The sequence below is a fragment of the Panthera tigris genome, chromosome B1 (assembly GCF_018350195.1).
Source record: "Panthera tigris isolate Pti1 chromosome B1, P.tigris_Pti1_mat1.1, whole genome shotgun sequence".
Lineage (NCBI taxonomy): Eukaryota > Metazoa > Chordata > Mammalia > Carnivora > Felidae > Panthera > Panthera tigris.
Window position 1 is genome coordinate 16,188,974 of NC_056663.1, and position 21,988 is coordinate 16,210,961.

Here is a 21,988-nt window from a genome sequence, read left to right on the forward strand (position 1 = left end):
GTTTTCAAACCAGGAAGTACAGATTTGGATTGTTTTCCCATTTCCTCAAAGACTATTTGAAAGCACTAACTATTGAATGTATTTCGGAAGGTTACACTGCAGACTGTTCTTTCAAATATTATCCCACCAACTGCAAACAGGAAAAGATGTAAAATGCTTAGTCTTTTATTGGGTTCACAGGACCTTCCAGAAAAAGGGATTCCAGTGAGCACGTGTGTACTTGAACGTTTATTTATGAGAAATGGTTCCCTATTGAAGCAAACTAACCATACAGATATTTAATAATCTAGATAGTCATTCTCGGCCACGCACGTGTCTTTCTTCATTCCTGTGGACATATAGGAACAGACTGCTTACACCAGCCTCCCGCCTCCAGCGGTGCTCTGTCCTGCTTCTTGGTGTGCGTGTGCACAGCACTGTTCTTGGAGTGCCTTACACCTTTCTCCATCACCCCTTAACTGGATGGTCACCTTAGATCTTCACTAGAATAGGACAACGTGCTCTAGGTGTTTGTGGGAAGGAGTTGGGAATGGGATGCCATCCCCAAAGAGCTTAAACACTATAAAACCCCAGGGGGTGCCTGGCTGGCTCAGTTGGTAGAGCAAGCGACTCTTGATCTTGATCTTGATCTCAGGGTCCTGAGTTTGAGCCCCATGTGGGGGTAGAGGCTACTTAAAAAAAAAAGTTAAAAAACAATTATACCTTGCCCCACAGACATCTTTGAGAATTTCTGACTTTTCCTATGTGTTTAATTTGATTATTTTCCTTCATAATCAAATATAATTTAGGCCAAAGTCTTATTACCCTTAATGATTTCTTTCTATTGATTATATTAAGTTCAAGACTTAGTCATTTCTTACTATCTTAAAAAATAGTGCTGGAGAGTATAGATCAGCTAAAGGAAATCAAGTTAGGGGGAGAGTATCTCACTCCTTCTAATCTATCCTTGCATACAAGTGAACATTTGATGCTCTGTGAAAGGAATAAAGGCCTATCTGTTGGGCTCCGGGGCCAGGGAAGGCGGTAGTGACACCCACTCCTCATCCGCATTAACCTCCTTCCCTCCTCCATCTGAGTCAGAACGTTCCTATTTCCAGTCCAGTCTTCATGCAGGACACAGGAAGCTAACAACCACTGGAATGTTGGTCGCACCCTTGGACCCCCTGTCCCCTGTGTGGCAGTATGGGGTGTTCTCGGAAGTACTTGTTCTAGAGAAGGTCATAGTTTATCAGATTTCAACCTTTGCCTGAACAAATGTCATGTGACTGTCAGGGACCAAGTCCACTGAGACTAGAACCTAACCTCTTGGGGCACCTGAATGGCTCAGTCGGTTAAGCGTCCGACTTCAGCTCAGGTCATGATCTCACGGTTCGTGAGTTCAAGCCCCGCGTTGGGCTCTGGGCTGACAGCTCAGAGCCTGGAGCCCACTTCAGATTCTGTGTCTCCCTCTGTCTGCCCCTCCGCTGCTTGCACTCTCTCACATTGTCTCAAAAATAAATAAACATTAAAAAAAAAAAATTAGAACCTAACCTCTTCTGCCACCCCAGGCTGTCATAGCAGAAGCACAGTGCTCCCAGTGTCCCTTTACCCCAGAGAGATTACATCATAAATGGGGCACTATTTCCCATTGGTCTCTTTTTTTTAAGTTTTTTTCAATGTTTATTTATTTTTGAGAGAGAGTGACACAGAGCATGAGCAAGGGAGGGGCAGAAAGAGAGAGACACAGAATCCGAAGCAGGCTCCAGACCCCAGGCTGTCAGCAGAGAGCCCGACACGGGGCCCGAACCCACCAGCAGCGAGATCATGACCCGAGCCGAAGTCGGACACCCAACTGACTGAGCCACCCAGGTGCCCCACCATTGGTCTCTTTAATCCTAAATCTTGTATTGTGTTTTTTCGAGTATTTATTTGTTTGTTTTTTATTTAAGGTTTATTTTTGAGAGAGAGGGAGAGAGAGATCACAAATTGGGGAAGGGCAGAGAGAGAGGGAGACAGAATCCCAAGCAGGCTTCGTGCTGTCAGCGCGCAGAGGGTCCTTGCGCAGTGGGTGGTGTGTAAGGTGTTCCAGCACAGGCGGGTGAAGGTGACGTTCAGAGGCGGTGGCCACAGGTCTGTCAGTCAGCTGTGTGCAAAGCAGGAGTTCTTTGTTGTGGTGCAAACCGAGTGCGTTCTGTTGTCCACGCCGCATCCCCCACGAGCAGGATGATTAGGGTGCTCCGGTTTCCCAGGAGAGGGTTGAGATCACTGCAATTAATCTCAGATGTTCTGTTTCAGCAGGAGAGGGAAGCGGTTTGGGGTTCAGAATCGGGGAGGTAAATCCCCAGCGCAGTCCTTTGTGCCTCGCTCGCCTGTATCTGTGCTGGTTTCCAGCAGTTTAGGTGTAGTCCTCCCTGGGAGTAACCCACCCTCTTTCCTCCGCAGAATCTGCTTTCAGATGAAAGACTGTGTCAGAGTGAAGCACTTTATGCCTTTTTGAGCCCTTCTCCTGACTACCTCAAGGTTATTGATGTGCAGGGGAAAAAATCCACTTTTTCATTATCCTCATTTTTGGAAAGACTTCCTCGCGACTTCTTCTCACATCAAGAGGTAAGCTGTTGAAAGGTGCCATTTTTTAAAAAAATGTTTGTTTATTTTGAGAGAGAAACAGAGAGAGACAGAGACAGAGAAAGTGGGGGAGGGGCAGGGAGAGAGGGAGAGACAGAGAATCCCAAGCAGCCTCCACGTTCATTGCGGAGCCGGACCCAAGGCTCTATCTCAGGACCGTGAGATCATGACCTGAGCCGAAATCGGGAGTCGGATGTTCAACTGACTGAGCCACACGTGCACCCCAGTTGTGCCATTCTTGCAGACTTAGGCACATCTTTTTGAAGGCTGTTTTAAGTACCAGATATTTGTTGAAAGCATGCTACTGGTGGGGCGTCGGGGAGCAGGTACATCCATTTTCAGTTATTATGGCTGTCATACTTTGGGGACACCTGCTTGTGCTCCCCTATAAGCCACTTGCAAGACTTATGATACAGAAAAGAGTAATAACAAGATCGGTAGGCGAAATGTAGATGGGAAGTTGTATGGGAGCCCCTGTAAAAGTGGTGGACCAGCCATCCCTGGAGATGTGGGTCGTCATTATGGGGAGGCCGGTATGAGAGGGACAGTCAGTAGGTCATGGGACTAGAGAGGAGGGCGTCTGGAGGGAGCTAATTAATGGAATATTAGGCAAAAAGCTGAAGGGGCGGGGGGCAAGGTCATGCCAAGCTGAGGTGGTCAGAACTTATTTTCAGGGAATGGAAGGTCATGGAATATTCTGAAGGAAGATGAGTCTAGGAGTGACATTCATGGGTAAAGAAGTGAATAGAGAGAGGCTGCAGACATTTGCGATCTTGTATTCTAAATTTTTTTTTTTTTTAGTGTTTATTTATTCTCGAGACAGAGAGCGTGAACAGGGGAGGGGCAGAGAGAGAGGGAGACACGGAATCCGAAACAGGCTCCAGGCTCTGGGCTGTCAGCACAAAGCCTGACGCGGGGCTCAAACCCACGAGCTATGAGATCATGACCTGAACTGAAGTCACTCCCAGCCGACTGAGCCACCCAGGCACCCCAACGATCTTGTATTCTAGAGCTCAGGCTTCCCTGCAGAGCCAGCTTCCAGCTATGTTTAGGACACTGAAGCCCCATCTTTGGCTCTTCAGCAAATTGCTCAAGACCATTGCTGAAATTCGGTGTCTCCTTATGGAGACATTCATTACTTCCTTGGCGTTCATCGCCAAATGCTACTGCCTCTTCACCAGGATTGGTTTAACGAGTTCGGACAGAAGGCGCGGATGATGGATAGGAGCATGCTACTTTACTGCATTCTGAGCCGAGAGAAATCTGGACACCCCACAGAGCATATCCACACCGGTGCTCGGGTCTCTGTGTAAACCTGCTCACCCCCCAAGCCTCTCTCCCACCTCTGCCCCTCGGAGCCATGTATGTCATGTCTTCCTGTGGTCGGTTAGCTTTCCTCCATGACCTCCCATTTATTCCTGAACCTCTTGGAGTTTACCTTATGGCTCAGTCACTATGAGATTATCTCCAAGAGTGAGTGCCCACAGCCCGATCCAGCGGCTTCCTCTCTGTTTTCACCTTCTTCCCCCCTCTTCTGCAGTATTTGATGTTGCTGTGACGTTTTGGAAACTCCTCCTGCCTCTGACTTCTCAGTCCTTTCCCCCGCCCCGCCTGTCCCCCACAGTGCTGTTACTAGCCCTCTGTGTGGTTCACAGCTTCAGCTGTTGCCTCTGCAGACATCAGAATGATGCTCAGCTCTCCTTCCACTGCCCGTGTTTGTGCTTCTGTGACAGCACTTCGCCCTCTGTGTAGAAACAGCTGCACGTATATTTGTCAGTCTCCCCAGATCGCTGTGGGCCGCCGAAAGTCTGGATCCACATCACCCCTATTTGCAGTAGCCTGGTACCTGGCAAATAATGAGTTTTGAGCTGAAACTTGCTGATACACAGATCAGAAAATGAGACTGACTGAAGTGCAGAATGAGAGCTTGAGTCAGAGCTTTAAAATGATGACATTACTGGGGAGCCTGGGTGGCTCAGTCGGTTAAGCGTCTGACTTTGGCTCAGGTCATGATCTTGCAGTTTGTGAGTTCGAGCCCACGTCGGGCTCTGTGCTGACAGCTCAGAGCCTGGAGCCTGCTTCAGATTCTGTGTCGCCCTCTCTCTCTGCCCCTCTCCTGCTTTCTCTCTCTCTCTCTCTCTCTCTCTCTCTCTCTCTCTCTTTCAAAAAATAAAATAAACATTAAAAAAAAAAAGACATTTAAAAAAAACAGGGAATTTAAAAAAACATTTTAACAGCGAATTTAAAATCATGACTTTTAAGTTAAAAAGGCTTACTTTTGAAACTCAAAATGGTTAGAAAACTATTTTGTTATCTACTAATTCACTCCTTACTAATACAGTGATAGAAGTTTTTCAAAATTATTTTAAACCTTGAGTAAGCCTTTAACATCAAGCTTTTCCCTGGGGTTAGATACACATTTTGCCCCGCGTTGAGAATGCATAGATTTCTGTATGTAGGAAAGTCAAATGAGTGTTTAAGGTTGAAATGTGAGCCCATAGGTTGGAATTCACATGTGAAAGAAAAGAACAACTCTAACAACTTTCTTGGATAAGTGACTTCTTCTGACCTTTCTGTACCCCCAGGAGGAGACAGAGGAGGACAGTGACCTGTCAGATTATGGTGATGATGTGGATGGGAGGAAAGATGCCTTGGCTGAGCCATGTTTCATGTTGATTGGGGAGATCTTTGAACTTCGAGGAAGTAAGCCTCTTTGTGATTTATTTAAGTGGTCACACACCCACACCCACCCATACCCTCATAATACCCCTTTATTCCCGAATCACATTTGTATCTATATCCATTCACTCATCAGCAAACACATTTACCAGCCAACCAGATACTGTGGGAGAACCCGAGGCCACAACCTCTGTACTTGGGGAACTTTGGGTCCTGAGTTACCCTCTACCGTGTTCCTCTGAATACAGATAGAATGCTTTGAATTTCTTTTTTACGTGGTTTAGCATAGCCTCATTGCTTTATAATTGTGCATAGTCAGGGAAGGAGCCCTGTTGATAAAGGTAAGGTTTTGGTGCTGTGAGGTTGTACTCTGGTGAGGGACACAGGAAATGCCTCAGGCCTGCCTTTCAGCTACCTCTGTCCCTGTTGAAAAGTGGTTATCAGTGGAAGGGTGGGGGAATTTTGTCCCTCAGGGGACATTTGGTGATACCTGGAAACACTTTTGGTTGTTACAACCTGGGGGATTGTGCTCCTGGCATCTTGTGGAGAGAGGCCAGGGATGCCACCAAACCCCCTCCAGGGCCCGGGGCACCGCCCGCAACAAAGAGCTGTCCTGTCCAAAAGAGCGCCAAGGTTGAGAAATGTCACCCTAGCGGTACCTGAGGGAGATGTACTTGGCAGAAACAAGGGCAAAAACAGAATCAAAGTATTCGTGTTAAGACCCACACAGGTGCTTCTCCCCCAGAGTATTACTTGGATAAAAGGTCAAACTGTACTAGGTGGCTGAGTCTTGAGTCCTGAATAGGTCCCTCTGCCCACGCTCACCTTCCACAGTCCCCAACACTCTGAACCCTGAGATCAGTGTGCTCCGTGTAGCGAGAGCCTCAGGACTAGCTAGAGATAGGACAGGTACCTGAAGTCACAGCCGACCACCTACAAGAGGAAACCCATGTGAGGAGTAAGCGTTGGTAAGGCCTCGTAATGCCACCAGCCAGTAATATGTTGTCCTGTGACTGTCTTGTGCTGTCTACCCAGATTAGCAGCTTTTCCCTTGGGGTAAAGAGTATGGGCTGGGAGTTGGTCCTGTATAGGAAATGGAGCTGGGCTTCCCTTCTTATTTGTATATCCCTTAATAGATCACTTAAAGGATTATTAGCAGATGAAAAAACTTCTAGTACTATTGCAAGTTTGAACATGTTTTATGTGTCTTAGTCCTCACCATCTACTGTGATGCCTCATCCATAGTCAGTGATCAATAAAATGCCTGGATGGATGCACAGGCAAGAAAATTTTAAGTGCCAGAATTAATTATTTTAGTCATTAATAAGCCAGAGCTAAAACAATCAGCAAACGCTTTGGGAGCATATGTTTTAGAGATCACTCTGTAAGGAGAAAGAAAAGTATATCAGATGTAGCTTCTTTCTTCGGTGAACTTACACCGCAGGGGTTCCAAAAATGTAATTCGCATTAAGCCCTAGACCCAGTTCTAAACTGCAGGCAGAGATTTATACGTAAGGATGTTCATTTTAGCATAATTTCAATAATGGAAATTTGGAACTAGGCTAAACTTTAGAAATGGCGGATGGTTAAATGAAGAAGTAATCTGTGATAGGATATCATCCAAATACCAAAGATCCTTTCAGATGAAAAAGCTATCTATCCCTGTTCTATGTTTTAGAGGCTCTAAGATATATATTGATGTTTAACTAGGTACAGCATAGGCAGGAAAAACTAGTTCTCCACCCAAAATCTGACTCTTCGTCAGTGAAATCTGGCTCATTAAATCGTGAGTCTTCCCCATTTCCCACGGAGTTGATAAGAATGAGGAAGCACCATTGTAGCCTTTGGTCAGCGTGCTCTTTGTGAAACAAAGGGATCCAGAGACATGATGGATGGGAGTAGGGCCCAGTCTTGTCTTTGCAGCTTGGATTTCCTCTACCACATGCCTGCTTAGAAGCATATTTGGTTTTGCTAGTGACATTTCAGAGGGGAATAAATAGAACATCATTTATAATGAGATGTGATATATTTGCCATCAGCAAAATGCCAGTGTTGCTGCAGCTGCTTATGTGTCTGAACAGATGAGTCCTTGGAAGGAAGAATAGGGCTGATTCCTGTGCAGTATGGGGAATGGGGACCGGGAGAGGATTGGAAGAAGGGAGTAAAGGCATATCAGTGCTGGGAGAGAATTTGTACCAAAGACATTTTTGGTTCCTGCTCTAGTTAAGCGTACAAAAGGGGATCAGTGATACAGCCTTTTAAAAAATGTAGAACTGTCGCTTGGCCGTCAGGCATTCTTAGAGCTGCCTGTGTCCTCAGACCCTCTGCATATTGAGAGAGAAAAATCCGTTATAAGATGGCTGACGACAGTACTGAGAAGGAAATTCCAGCCCCTGCCCTAAGACTCCCCTTCCAGGTTCTTCTTCCCGCCCTGCTTGCCTCATGTACCAAACTACTACTAATGAGGAATGCGGAAGTAACAGACTATAAATTGTCCCCTCTGTTGACACTCTGGGCTCAGACCTCCGGAGAATGATCTCCTCTGAGCCCACCGGTGTAAAATAAACCTCCTGCCTTCCAAGATCTCCAAGTGCCATTTGGTTCTTCTGGGGTGATCCAGACCAGTTTCCATGACAGTATGAGCTGCGTCTCTTCTGCATCTCTTCTGCTCTGGAAAGCCAGAGTGAGGTTATCAGCACCGGCAGACGTGCTGCTCCCAGCCTAAAATGAACGAGTCTGCGTGCTATCAGAGTGCTCTGAATTCCATAAAAAATTTAAGGCACCTTTGAAGCATAGTTCTGATTCGAAGACTTGACTCTTACTTGACAGGTTAACAACACTACTTTAGCTGGGTACTTAGATCCATTTAAAAAGTTAGAAATGACTTTGGAATGTTCTAAAAGTCTAGGGCCAAGTCTGTGTTGATTGTTGATTTTGTTTGGGTGGTTTGTCTCGTACAGAGGTGTTTGTGGATTTAGTCCCTTTTAGGTTTTCCTACTGGGGCAGGAGCCCTGAACTCTAAGAGCCAGGCCTGAATTTCTCATTTGCTTATGTGTGAGTAACTAAACATTTCAGTGAATGGATGTGAATTTATATACATGGAAAATTTGGTTTAGATTCCAATTTGCAGACCTAAAACATCCTCCCAGCATTTCTTTGCCTTCTTCTGGTTTATATTCATATTCTGTACCTTTAAAAATGTGTCTTCATGTTGGTAATTAAAGTTTAGGTCTGTCGAAACTTTTACAGCACTCGTGTAAGATATCAACAAGATTTGTAAAGCAAAACACATGTCCTTGAACAGATGAGGAAACTGAGGCTCAGAGAAGGTGATTTGTGCCCAGCTGCTCTGGGAAGTGGCACAGGAGTGCGCCAAAGTCACGCTCACTCGGGGTCCCAGCTCTTGACAGTTCACCTTTCTCCCAAGGGCATAAAATACATAAAAGTATGGAGTGATCTACAAACGGCTATCCAAAAGGGAAGTTAGGCCCATCAGCTCATTCATATTTCAAAATATTCGTCAACATTTGATCACAGATATTTCTCATTCAGAGCAGTGTGTTAGAAAATTGGGTTCAACAAGCCAGACAGAAACCTAAAATAGGCTTTGCAGTGTCTGCTGGTGGAAAACAGACGTGTAAGTAGCCTGGGGACATGGTGAAGTAGAGTAGAGTGAAGTAGAATTGTTTCCATTCGCTGGCTCAGCTGTTGTTTAGGCATTGAAAAGCTATAAAAACTCTTAGGTTTCATCTCATCGGTTACTATGTGGAAAATGAAGGCTTAGAAGAAGTTTTTTTTGACAGCAGTTTGCTAACCTGGACCCAAATTCTGCAGATATCCTAGTCATTACTTGGTGTCAGAACTCAGATTGAGTCAAATGGTAAGATTTATGCTTTGTGCAGCTCCGAAAATGTCATAATTGTGATATACTGTGATAAATTCTTTTCTCCTCATTTCTATTTTAGTGTTTAAATGGGTGAGAAGAACATTAATTGCTCTCGTTCAGGTCACTTTTGGAAGAACCATCAACAAGTGAGTTTCATGAAATGAATGTTTGAATTAATGCCTTACTCTTTGCCTTAAAAATCAAATTACCTTGTGATATAGTAGCCGGGGATCTCTCTAGCTTAAGGTATTATATTTTCTCATTTTGTTTCCATTAGGGTTCTAAGATTGGATAGGGAAACAATTTCTCCCACAGGATGCATGGTGAACTAGATGATAAAAGCTTGAGCTAGCTTCAGCATTCTGGCTGACAGGGTCAGGAAATTCTGTTCTGTAGGGGCACCTGGCTGCTCAGTGGGTGGAGCGTGTGACTCTTGATCTCAGGGTTGTGAGTTCAAGCCCCATGTTGGGTGTAGAGATTAGTTAAAAAAAAAAAAAATTAAATTAAAAAAACAAAAAAACCCTAAAACCCTAAAAGTTCCATTCTGTAAAGTTCTCTTTTGATCATGATGACCAGTTTGAGTATCTTGGGTATAGTGTTTTTATGTTGCATTATGGGAATCACTTTAAGGCTTAGACTCTAAGTCAAAATGAAAGTGCAATAAACATCATCTGGCAGGTATTTATTTGGAGGGAAATGCAAACCATATGTGGTTCCCCCCCCCCCCCCAGTTGGGGTAACATTAAAGTGGTAATTGCTTTTATTAGTTCATATCTTAATACCCATCCATTGAGATATGTGGATGTATACCACCATTGTAAGCCATGTGTATATTCTAAGCAATGGTACATTATCCATACACATGAGAGTTTAACTCTATATCCAGTACTCTTATGACTTCCTGTACAATAAAAATGTGAATTACTTGCTAAAAGATAAGGGGGGAAAGTCAGTTTTTTTGTACAGCAAAATATTTTAAGATGAAATTACCAGATTTTCCCTAGTGAAAGATGAGCTGTTAAAACCATCATAGTGACTTTGTACACATGGTTATCAGGTAAATCTTATACGTTTTTAAGGGAAACAGTAAAGAGCAAGTTATCTTTTTATTCATTCCCAAATAGAATATACTTTCCTTGTGGTCAGAAGCAAAATTTACTTGTCAGATTTTTTAACAAATGGTATTAGTGGCATATTTAGTTGACTTAGTATCATAGGCTTTTGTTTTCGTCAGAAAGATGGCCTGTTTAACTTACCATTTCAATCTAAGGCAAACCTCTTAACTGTTACATAGATGGGCTTTGGATAAAGAAAATTCCAAAATGGCCCTGTATTTCCCAGTACTCCAGACGTGCTAATTTATTTTCCTTTTCAATTTCAGCAAATCATGCACACTTTCCTTGCTCCTATTTATGATATTGGCTCTTAATTATAAATGAGCAGTGGCGGTCTGTGTGTGGTGAATCCATTGGCAGTTCTTTTTATGGGGCTTGGAGGAGAGGTGTCATGTAGAGAGTTTTCAGGCCGTTCATTTCAGTGGGCTTTTTATCAGGCAGAGAAATGATGGAGCACCTGGCCCTTTGCTATTTTTGCCTTTAGCAGAGAGAACACATCACAAAATGAAGCAGCAGCACAGTATGTGCCTCGTGCCTTGTCCCAACTATAATTTCACACACCAGGATTGATTCAAAAGCTTCCTTTGGTTTTGGCTAATTGAGAGTCAGACTTAAATTGATAGAAAATACATAGGTGATGGCCTTTGGTAAGAGTCACTTACCTAATTTTGAGTTGCAAAGTGAAATTTTCTTCATGTGGTGCCAGTGAGTAACTCAAAACAAGACTGGGTAGGGGGGCGGCGGAAGGTGTCTGCGTTTTTACGTAGATTTTTCTTAGGCAGGCAGGCAGGTTGGCAGGTTCTCTCTTAAAGCAGAAGTCCCATTTGGTGCACCTGGGTGGCTCAGTCAGTTAAGCGTCCGACTTCGGCTCGGGTCATGATCTCACGGTCCGTGGGTTCGAGCCCTGCGTCGGGCTCTGTGCTGACAGCTCAGAGCCTGGAGCCTGTTTCAGATTCTGTCTCCTTCTCTCTGTGACCCTCCCCCGTTCATGCTCTGTCTCTCTCTGTCTCAAAAATAAATAAACGTTAAAAAAAAAAAATTAAAAAAAAAAAAAAAGCAGAAGTCCCATTAAATTAATACAATTCTTTTATTTGGTCTAGATATGAATTGCCCAGTTCCTAGGCAGCATAGGGAAGTATCTTAGGAGACATGCAGTTATAAACAGAATTAACCCAGTTTTAACTCAGAGCAGAGTTTAGACCACAGTGGTAGCTGATAACTATGCAAAGTATGAGGCTTGAAACATCTATTTCAGATACTGTTTCTGAAAGCCTTACATTGCCCCTCTAAAAATCAGGTTGGGAAGTCAGATTCTTTAAAGGCTTTTTGATTTATTGTAATTCATGAACTGAGTTTGAAATTTCAGGTCTTCCTGGCATCGTCAAGACGATTCTTTCCTCCTTTTCACCCTCCAACCTCTCTTGGGGTCTTTGAACTGTGTTACTTGTCTCTCGACAGTAGAAATCCTGTCACGGGGTAGAATTTTTCTAATGACTAATGAAACAGGGTTGCGTGGAAGACCTGGAGAACCGGCTGAAAGCCATTTATTTGTTAACTGTGCAAGTCAAATGCCTGCCCAACCTTCATTCCCAGGGAAATGTGAAATACACTAGATAGCAGTTTATCTTTCTGGAGTCCTTCACTTTAGGGTGAAAGGTGGTATCTTTTTTTCTTCTCGCCTCGTGAGCACGCGAAATGCTTACGCTGGGTCAGAGCACTCGGCCCAGCAGGATCTGCCAGGGCGACACAAGAGACAGCGAAAATAGCTAGGTTCCTCCCCAAGACTCCAGGAGCTCAGGAAAGTTTTCCACACCACTTTGAACAGTCTTCAAATGAATGCACGTTTTCAGTTTATACCACTTCCTGGAGAAATTGGTGTGTGAAGCACTGTGCACAGGGTAGTTGCCAGCTTCAAACAAATCCGTTTCCTCTTAGTTCTTGTCCTTACAGATTGCAGGTACTGTGTGGCAAACGTTTGGAGAGCTCAGCACTGATGGACATGTGAGCTCGAGAGATGAATGGTTACCTAGCACCACCAAAATAAAAAATATCTTTCAGAGCCAGAGTTTAAAAATTCAATTCCTAGTTTATTCATCAAACGTGTAGATCAGGCTGTATCTTAACCTACCCACTGATAAATGCCTTGCGAGAACAGAGGATAACATTTTTCAAAACGTCATCCAAGAAACGTTTTTCTCTTAAAAGACAAATCCGGGACACCGTGAACTGGATTTTCAGTGAGCAAATGTTGGTTTACTACATCAACGTTTTCCGGGATGCTTTTTGGCCACATGGGAAATTGGCGCCTCCAACCACAATCAGAAGCAAAGAACAAAGTCAGGAAACAAAACAGAGAGCACAGCAGAAGCTGCTTGAGAACATTCCAGGTGAGGCCTAGGTTCTGATCCTGAAACGTACAGAGACACAAAGGGAACTAACTTTATTAAGGCATTTTTCATTTATATCTCTCAGAAAACATTATTTACGTTGAAAAAAAAAATAATCAGTTTTTTTTCTCTTAAAACTTGTCCCTTGCTGAGAAATTATACTGAGAATGTTAATGAGAACAGTAGTGGTTGTAATGCTTTCTTTAATTAGAAAAATGTTTTAGAACAGATAACAAGTTTTGTGCTTTAAAAATCCTGCCGGAGTAACACTGTTTAGAGAGGTTACTTTTTAATTGGGTAGCAGTGTATTCAGATTGTAATTTGTATAAATGCCTGATGTCGAAAACTTCTAAATAGACTTATTTTCTCTTTAAACATTTGAGAGAACTGATCGTTCATGTCCCTCCCGCCCCAGTGCCTTTATTTGTTGCGGGTACACCGTGTACTGTCTCCTTCACTGAATATGCGTGGATTGTAAACTTTTTGTCAGTAGTAGCACAGAATGTAAACCTGATTTTTCAGATACGCTTCAGAGCCTCGTTGGACAGCAGAATGCCCGGCATGGTATAATAAAAATCTTCAACGCACTGCAGGAAACAAGAGCCAATAAGCATCTGTTATATGTGAGTAATTGAAAGGCAACCAGAGGATTTACTGGTAATTCAGTTTTACATTTCTGTTCACATGTGGGGGTTGCATACTTAATCGTTCTTGTTACTTAGAACTCTCACCCCAGTTATGTACTGTGCTTCATTGTCATCTGACTGTTCAGTTGTTCAGTTTGGTAAAAGAAAAGGGAAAACCCGTGCCTCCAGCGCGCAGTCCGTCCTTCTCTCAGACCAGATGCGCGTCGCCTTTTTGTGTGACTGCTTAGTTTTCGTACTTCAGCAAAGCAGACTGTTTCCAAGTCGTCTGATTATAATGTTAAATATGAAATACTGTTGATGGTGCGACATGGCAAGGAGACCCTGAAATGAATCAATCTGATATTAAATGGAGTTTATATGAGTTCCATTCATTTGAGAGTGAGTGGTTCGTGGAGAATCATCTGAGACCTAAAATTAGACTTTTCTCTTAGACATAGGCGTGCACCCTGAGAGAATAAACCCCACGTTTTTCTACTTTTTTTTTTTTCCTCTTTCTTGGTTTAGGTGCTGATGGAGTTGCTGCTAATTGAGCTGTGTCCTGAGCTGAGAAGTCATTTAGATCAGCTGAAAGCTGGCCAAGTCTGAGACCGCACAAACCAAGCACCAGAGAAATGTCTGTGTAACAATAGACATGAAATATTTTCCTCTTTTCCGCAGAGGGCTTGATTGAGAACCATATTGATTTTTATGTTAGTTACCTCCCTCTAGTTTCGTGGGAAGTGAGCGGAATCGGTTGGGGAGGGAGAACTTGATGCTGTCACAGGTAACAGAAAAACACACTTCTGTTAATTATTTTTATTTTAATAATAATATAAGTTAAGTTCAACACACTGATTGAAATACAGATGTTAATATGTGATAAGAACTTAGGAAATATTTTAAATATTTATGAAAACTGTTTTGTTTTAAAATGAAGAACTAGGAATACTGTACAGTTACTTTCCTCACTGAGGACTCTGAACATTCCTCTATTATTTCATGTATATTGAAGAACATTGTTGTGCAATGCTTTGTGTAAAGTTCTTGTGAAAATTTTTTTGTCTTTATTTTTACCAAAGATTTCCCATAGTTTGAAGCATTTGAAGCAATAAAATATAAAAATGAATCACAGAGCTCTATGATATTTAAGGTGCTTACGTCTCAAAAAACTGAGCTTAAAATACATCAGGCAGTTCAAATATTTATCGAGGAATTTTTTTGTTTTGTTTGACAAAACCATTGTGCACCTAAGGATTTCTCCAAGGAAGTATACAGTTGGCTGCCTTCCTCCAGACACAGAATGAATATGTGAAAAAATCTGATTTTTAGTGTGAACGAGAAGAGCCAAATTAGTGCTTGAAATGATGTGTTCGGGAGAGTGAGATAGGAGCCGGGCTTTGAAGGGTGGGCAGGAATGAGATAGGGAAACACAGGTGGGAAGGGACTTAAGGGACTTTGGGGACTCGATTATATCATCAGGTCTTGTGGACTCATGGGGCGTTAGGTGAGATCCAGGGTATGGGTGTTTTGTTATCAATAGTGGGGCCATGAACAAGTCACTTAATAAACATTCACCATCTATCATGCAGTGATAATAAAACACTTGCCTCTCTGTAGCCCCCAGGAACATTGAAAGCAAAATAATGGGCAAAAATTCAGTTTGAAATCCATGAAAGAAAACTACTGTATCTATACTCAAGTGGTACTGATTGTGGCATTACTAGATCATACCTGCCAAGTTCTCGATATGAAACACAAGTTCTAAAAGGTAAACGATTAAAAATTAGTACACCAAATTTTATCTTTGGGATTCTTTTAGTCACGGCTCTTTGATCCTTTTTTTTTCAAACCAGGATGATATTTGACCCTTGAGAAAAAAACCAAAGTTGGCTGTTTGTATGAGTAAGAATTCTCCTTCACAGGGATGTAGAAAAGACACATTCAGATAAGAGAAGCAAATGAAATCACCGAGCCTCAGGATGTCATCGTAACACAGTTACTGGTAATGTCCACCTTGTGTGTAATTAAACCATAGCAGTTACAAGTGTCCACTGCAAGTGAGAAAAATAACTATTTTTGACTCCTCAATCTTTCTTGAAGGTAAATTTCAACTTCGTCATGAGCCATCAGCTATAAGGAATCTTAGAAGTTTTGTTTTGTTTTTTGTTTTAAGATGAATGACCTGGAAGCCTCAACTCAACGTGAGTTAAAGAGTGAGACTCCACTCACAGGTCAAGGTGTGTGCCACGGTCTGCAGCAGTGGTAGTTTGCAAGGGCTCGTGTGTGCCAGAAGTACCCCCTTTATGGTAACTACAGTAAACTGAAATTTTGAATTCTGTGTCGGATTTACTGAAGACACTTAAGCGTAGCATATTACCACATATGACGCGTGTCAAATTCCTACACTGGGGATTTCTCAGACCTGTGTTTTAATGGCAGTCAAAAAAGTGGTCTCTGGGATGAAGGAAGATTCGCTTATCTATCAAGTGGGCCGTTAAAACCAACAAGCACTGCCTTATCACATTCCACTTTCAGGATTCTTACAGGCTTAAGGGACTGGATTAAGTGTGGAGAAAAGAATACTGGTTGGGGATTTAGATCTTCCGATGGTTGAAGGAATATCATGTATGGATGGTATTAGGAGCAGAGCGAGTGGGCTTATATGGTAGAAGAGATGTAAGCTAGGTAGTGTGAAATCTCACAAAGGGTTTGATGTATTGAGTCACGTTCCTGGAGGAAATGAGGGAGTCTTCGGTAGAGAATTTAAAAGAAAAGGATTAGTTTTCAGGAATGGTTTAAGTTTATCCGTCTTAAGAGATTTAAGAGAGAAGTATGTGATCGTTGAGGGCATCTCACAGACCTAAGTCTGTTGAAATTGCTTTCCTTTTTATAGAGTGGCAAAATGAAGTACAAGTAACATAGACAAAGGGGAACATGAGACAAGAGCAAGTACTTTTCTACCATACATACTTCTTTAGTGCCTGATGCCTACGGATTAATTGTACTAAGATGAGATCCTGTTTAAACCCACTTTCGGAAAGGATGGTAGTGATTTATAAAATAAAGCCACATCAGTGTATGCTTACAGGAAGGTGTTGATAAGGTATCTTTAAGACGTTGTTTTCAGTGTATCTGTTTCAGACATGTATTGCTACACAGTCTTCTCCATGTGGATCCTATTATTTGTATTATCAACTTTTATCTTTATGGACCTCATTAATGCAAGGAAAGCCTAATTAAAAATTTTAACATATTTAGATTCAGTTCTTATATTGAGAGATGATTTGAAATTTTTTTCACATTTTACTTTGCTTTGAAATGAATCGTAAGGTTTTTTTAATCTAGCAGATGAGTCTAAGCACAAAGAAACATCTCTCTTAACTGATTATCTTATCGGGAATATAGCAGTTGTCTTATTCATTAAGATCTTTAAGGGAAGATTCTAAGCAGTTTCTTAAACCTACTTTTTTTGAAGTTTATAATAAATTAGCCAACTATTTAAAAGAATTTTTTTTAAGAAGACAAGATGTCCCAAAAGACTTAGTACAGTCTTAGCTTTAATTGCTTTGGAAGTATAAATGCTACACAATTAAAGAACATTATTTGAAAGTTTCTTTAAATTCTTTTTAATAGTTTTATGAATCTTAAAGATTTTTTAATGTTTATTTGTGAGAGAGAGAGAGAGAGAGAGAGAGCGCATGCAAGCAGGGGAGGGTCAGAGAGAGGGAGACACAATCTGAAGCAGGCTCCAGGCTCTGAGCTGTCAGCACAGAGCTTGATGCGGGGCTCAAACTCACAAACCGCGAGATCATGACCTGAGCTGAAGTCAGATGCTTAACTGACTGAGCCACCCACGTGCCCCTTAAATTTAAAAATTTTTAATGGAAAACAACAAATTAAAATTAATAATCCAAAATTCACAAAACTAAGTGAGGGTCAAAGAAATTTTAAAGAGTTAAGCTTTCAGTGTTTTTTTTATAAGTTTGTAGCATTTATACTTTTGAAGTTATTAAAGCTAAGACTGCACTAAGTCTTTTAGACACTCTGTATTAAAAAAAAAAAGATAATTTTCTTTAGGGAGTGTTTTTCTCTATTTGATATGATCTAGGCCAGTCTGTAGGCAAAGAGCTGGATCTTTAAGGACTCATTTAGCAATTAGATCCTATACCTAAGGTTTTGAGTTATAAAATTACAGATGTAAGAACAAAGGTAACATGTCATCAGAATACCCAGGATATTGTAACTTGGGATGCAGAAAATAACCAAACAGCGTAGCGACTATAAAAACACACACCGTTCTACGGTGCCAGGGTTGATGGTCTTTGTTGAAATGCATTATGATCTAAATTCTTTGATGTATAAGTAAACAGTGAAGTTCATCTGCCAATGCAGGGTTCAGACGGCATGCCTTAAAATCAGAGAGAGAGAAAGAGTCAGTTACATTTAGATACATTTTGAATTGTTGGGTCTTTCTTTTTTTCTTCCTTTTAAAAAGTTTTTTTTTTTTTTTAAGAAGTACAATGATTTTAAGGTAATTTCTTAAGATTCATTTCTGTTTTGATTTCTTGATTAAGGAAGTTCAAATTAGCCTCTGCAAAACAGATCACCCTGAAAATTACCATGCTATTGGCACTTGAAAGAGAAAATTTTATCAGTGCCAAGAATAAAGGGAATTTAATGGTAGGAATTATTAAAATAAGTAACATGGAAAGCATTAACGTTTGGCCTCAAACTCGCTATTATCTTATTATATGAATAGCATCTATGAGAATCGTACTTTGAAGTAACATTTTGTTATGATAAATAGCGTTAAGTAACAGTGCATATAACTACATAGAACGTCAGGAATCTGGAAGAGACATCCACGATCATCATCTCATCCAGACCGCACTCCATGCAGTAAGTGTCCCTTCAGTACCCATGACAGTTTCCCTTCAGGACCCATGACGGTTGCTCACTAGATTGCTCACTAGTTGCTTGGTTACTAAGTCACCATCTTATAGGAAACCTTTTGTTTTTGTTTATTTCCCAAACAGTTGTATTAGAAGATCCTGCTTTGTACTCAGCTTAAGTTTCCTTCCATATGCATTAGAAGCAGTAAAGGTCCTAGGAGAATATGTAAAGCCGGTTTCATGGAGATCCTGGGGGGCAAGGTGGTTGGCAGTCACCATCCTGTCGGTGGCAGAGCTGAGAGCAAGTGTGGGTCTCCTGACTGTAGGCCCCCTGTCTCCACACCAGCCAGGGCCTTATCTTTTCCCCCTGCCTAACACACTGCCATTGGCTATCATTCTGCTCCCCTCCCTGCTGTTCCTTTTCTGTAGGACAGCCTTTCAGTCTGCTGAAGACGACTGTCTGGACTCCGGTCCTTTTGTTTCTAAATAAAATACTCAATTTATGCTCATGGGACAGGATTCCAGACCCTTCACTGGCCTACTGCTTTGGAATCTTCTCCCTTGTTAAAAGCATCTCCTGTAAAAGACAATGGCCAAAATTGAATACGGGGGATATTTTCTCCCATCTTGGGAAAAACACTTTTAAGGTTGCAGTCTGTTTGTTTCGGTGTTTTATTTAGGATGAACATATACCACATTTCAGGATTTTGTTGACCCAGAGTTTTCTCTGCTTCTGTTTATTTGGAAAAGACATGAAGGATAACACAGAATTTGAAATTGACTTCGTTTGGAAATCAGTATAATACAGAGAACATTTAGATTTTGTAAAAAGTTGAAGACAACGATTTTTCACACTAACAGAATGGTGCAATGGTAAATATCTCAGTTGAATTTGTGTGCTGTGTTCCTATATTTATGTGTTGATATGGGCTTAATGCTGTGGAAATTTCAATTTCAAACAAATTAATTTAGGGGTTCCAAAAGTTGCCTGAACATTGGAGTCCTCGGGAGAGCTTTCAGCAAATACACTTGGGTTGCACTCTCAGAGAACATGATTTAATTGTTCTGAAATAAGACTTGGGCTTTGGAATTTGTTAAAAATACCCAGGTGATTTTAATATGCAGAGAAGGTTGAGAACCACTGCTGTTAAATGGTCAGATTCAGGCAGAGGACTCGGAAAATTGTTCCTTGCCTTGTTCACCTGCTCCAGCTAAACAATTTGTGCACCCCATGAATTGCTTTATAAGTTTTAATAAGGTATAATTCTACTTTGGACTTCATGGATGTCATCGACCTAAGACATGCAGTTGTGTGTGTGTGTGTGTGTGTGTTTATTTTTTTAAAACTTTACTTGCAGGTACTGTTCATGATGATTTCCCCCCTTTCTCACTCCCTTCCCACTTTCTAAGTTGCTTGATTTTAGAGGTGAAATCTATTTGGGAGCTAATCCAAATGGATTAAAACAAGGAAAGTCTTACTTCAACTGATCACCTCAAACTCATGATTGAGTTTGGGTAGTGTGCAGAAAGTGTGGTTGATGTCATGCATAAAGAAAAAATTTTAAAAACTAGATTTCAGAGTGCCTGGGTGGCTCAGTTGGTTAAGTGTCCAACTCTTGGTTTTGGCTCAGGTCATGATCTCATAGTTCGTGAGTTCGAGCCCTGCGTCAGGCTCTGTACTCTCAGCTTGGGATTCTCTCTCTCCCTCTCTTTCTGCCCCTCCCCTGCTTGCATGCTTGCTCGCTCTCTCTCTCTCTCAGGTTTTTTTTTTTTTTTTTTAAGTTTATTCTATTTCATTAAGGTACTAGAATGAGAATAGGTTCATACTTCTGGTTAGAAGGAGGCATGAATACTCTGGCTATAAGGTCTTGGTGCTGGCCCTTAGGCTCCAGAGGGTGGCAGAGTGAGAGAGAATAATTTGCATCAAAATGGAACTTTTATCATCTGAGTTTAATTATGCTAATAGGAATCTGGCAGAACTGTCTGCAAATAATCCACGTGTCTGACAACCTCTCCTAGACAGATTATCTGTGCAATAATTAAGAAAAATACTAATCCATAAAGATGTTCAAGTCTTAACTAAAAACTCAGAAATTTCTATTTGAGTCAATGTTGTTTGTGCTCAGGCTTCCTTACTTTAGAATAGTAGTGTTTCGCTGTCGCTTCATCCTTTGTGACCCCCAAGCCAAGATGAAGACATCGGGCGTGGTAGAAAGATGCCATGGCCATGCCTCTGGTGATGAATTCCGGGAGACAGTCCGTGACCCGGGCTATCGTAGGGATGTCATGAACTTCATCGTAGTCAGCAATCCTGTGGCGACATTTAATTGTGAAGTTAAAAAGGACATGAGTTCTAGTTTACATTTTTACAAATCGCATGTTCAGAAGTGGTGCCCAAAGTAACTTCCCTATTTCCACCTGTTTGAGAACTAAGTTGTTTGTGGTATTTGTTTTGTGGTGAAGGGTAAATAAAACTGCCAGTTAAAACCAAGGGAAGAGGAGCTAACAAAGGGTTTCCTTCCCAGCTTCTCTATAATCATATTTGTCAGTCAGGCTTAATAACCACTAGAAAACACAAAAGTTTATTTCCTTATAGTAATAATATTAAAAAAAATTTATTTTAATATTTATTTTTGAGGGAGAGACAGTGTGAGTGGGGGAGGGGCAAAGAGAGAGGGAGACACAGAATCCGAAGCAGGCTCCAGGCTCTGAGCTGTCAGCACAGGGCCCGACGCGGGGCTCGAACCCACAAACTGTGAGATCATGACCTGAGCCGAAGTTGGATGCTTAACCGACTGAGCCACCCAGGTACCTCATAATAATAATATTTTAAACTTAATAACACCTTGCAGATTTAAACAATGGGGAAAAAGCATTTTCTATTTCTTTGAATCATTTATTCAAACATTGACCTTAAATTTGGACTTCAGTCACATAGGATCAGAAAACATATCAAGAAACTTACACATCTATCTTTGTTAAAAAGTGGGCAAAAAAAGTCCTCCTTCATAACCCTGACACAAGTCTAGAGGGTTGTGTGAAAATGGGATCTACTTAACCTCATGTCACCTGTGATATTATGAGGAATAGGGATGTGGACAGTAATGGAAAGTTTGACAGATTTTAAAGTCTTGGTTTTAACCAGATGGGCACTTAGACTTTAGGGACTTTAGGGACCACACTTGTAAGTGACCTGCTCCCTGGGAGCCATGATGTTGGGCAGAGGGTGGAACCAAGTCCTTCAGGCAACATTGTGGATGACTGCCCCACACTGGGTGAGGGAAGAGGGGGTCCCAGGGGCTCTGTCAGGCATTATTGGGAGGGAAATACATCAGCATGGCCTTACAGCCTCTCTAGGGGACATCCACGTCTGTTTTTCCTGGTATATTGCTTTTGTACTTTATGAGTAAATAAATGTGGGGAAAGTACATGGGCTCAGAGAAGAGAATCTCCATATATTTTATAAGGTGTTAATATTGGCATCTCTTAACCATTCTCATTTTACAATCTTTATCAAGCTATCTTGTAATTGTGCAGTCATAGAACATGTGGCTGAAGAGTCTATGAAGAAATTAAAACATATTTAATAAGCATTTCTGATGGGCTAAGCTATGTTAAGTACTTTATATACACTATGTTAGTAATCCTATGGAAGTATTTTCTTCTTTATAAAAAAGGAAATTCATGCCCCCAAAAGTCAAACGTGATTAAGGTCATCAGCTGGTACATAGAGTGAATAACACTGAAATCCTGAAGACTGATAGCACAGAATTAGACTATTCCAAAATCTAATGAAATG

The 21,988-nt window shown here is 41.5% G+C and overlaps 2 protein-coding genes across 18 annotated transcripts in view; one reads left to right on the plus strand and one right to left on the minus strand.

Annotated features, from left to right (window-relative positions):
- The window catches only part of SNX25 (sorting nexin 25), a 134,075-nt gene extending 117,684 nt beyond the window's left edge, over window positions 1–16,391 (plus strand). For 3 of the 9 annotated variants that reach the window (XR_006216506.1, XR_006216505.1, XR_006216504.1), the window contains 10 exons: window positions 2,422–2,586; window positions 5,190–5,307; window positions 9,249–9,315; window positions 12,490–12,671; window positions 13,194–13,294; window positions 13,823–14,081; window positions 14,915–15,065; window positions 15,151–15,299; window positions 15,471–15,603; window positions 16,191–16,371. Coding sequence is in view for 2 of the 9 variants with exons in the window: in XM_042982981.1 (XP_042838915.1) it covers window positions 2,422–2,586; window positions 5,190–5,307; window positions 9,249–9,315; window positions 12,490–12,671; window positions 13,194–13,294; window positions 13,823–13,903 (714 nt within the window). In the remaining 7 variants the exon portion in view is untranslated. Of the gene's footprint in view, window positions 1–2,421; window positions 2,587–5,189; window positions 5,308–8,261; window positions 8,338–9,248; window positions 9,316–12,489; window positions 12,672–13,193; window positions 13,295–13,822; window positions 14,420–14,914; window positions 15,066–15,150; window positions 15,300–15,470; window positions 15,604–16,190 lie in introns of those variants that run through there. The other 6 variants (XR_006216501.1, XR_006216502.1, XR_006216500.1 and 3 more) reach the window with 6 other exon arrangements.
- The window catches only part of LOC102951368 (LRP2 binding protein), a 39,040-nt gene continuing 28,404 nt past the window's right edge, over window positions 11,353–21,988 (minus strand). For all 9 annotated transcript variants that reach the window (XM_042982988.1, XM_042982995.1, XM_042982993.1 and 6 more), the window contains 5 exons: window positions 20,326–20,500; window positions 17,592–17,705; window positions 13,403–13,639; window positions 13,182–13,258; window positions 11,353–12,691 (listed from right to left, as the gene is read on the minus strand). In XM_042982988.1, coding sequence (XP_042838922.1) covers window positions 17,640–17,705; window positions 20,326–20,500 — 241 coding nt within the window. In that variant the 3' untranslated portion in view covers window positions 11,353–12,691; window positions 13,182–13,258; window positions 13,403–13,639; window positions 17,592–17,639. The remainder of the gene's footprint in view (window positions 12,692–13,181; window positions 13,259–13,402; window positions 13,640–17,591; window positions 17,706–20,325; window positions 20,501–21,988) is intronic.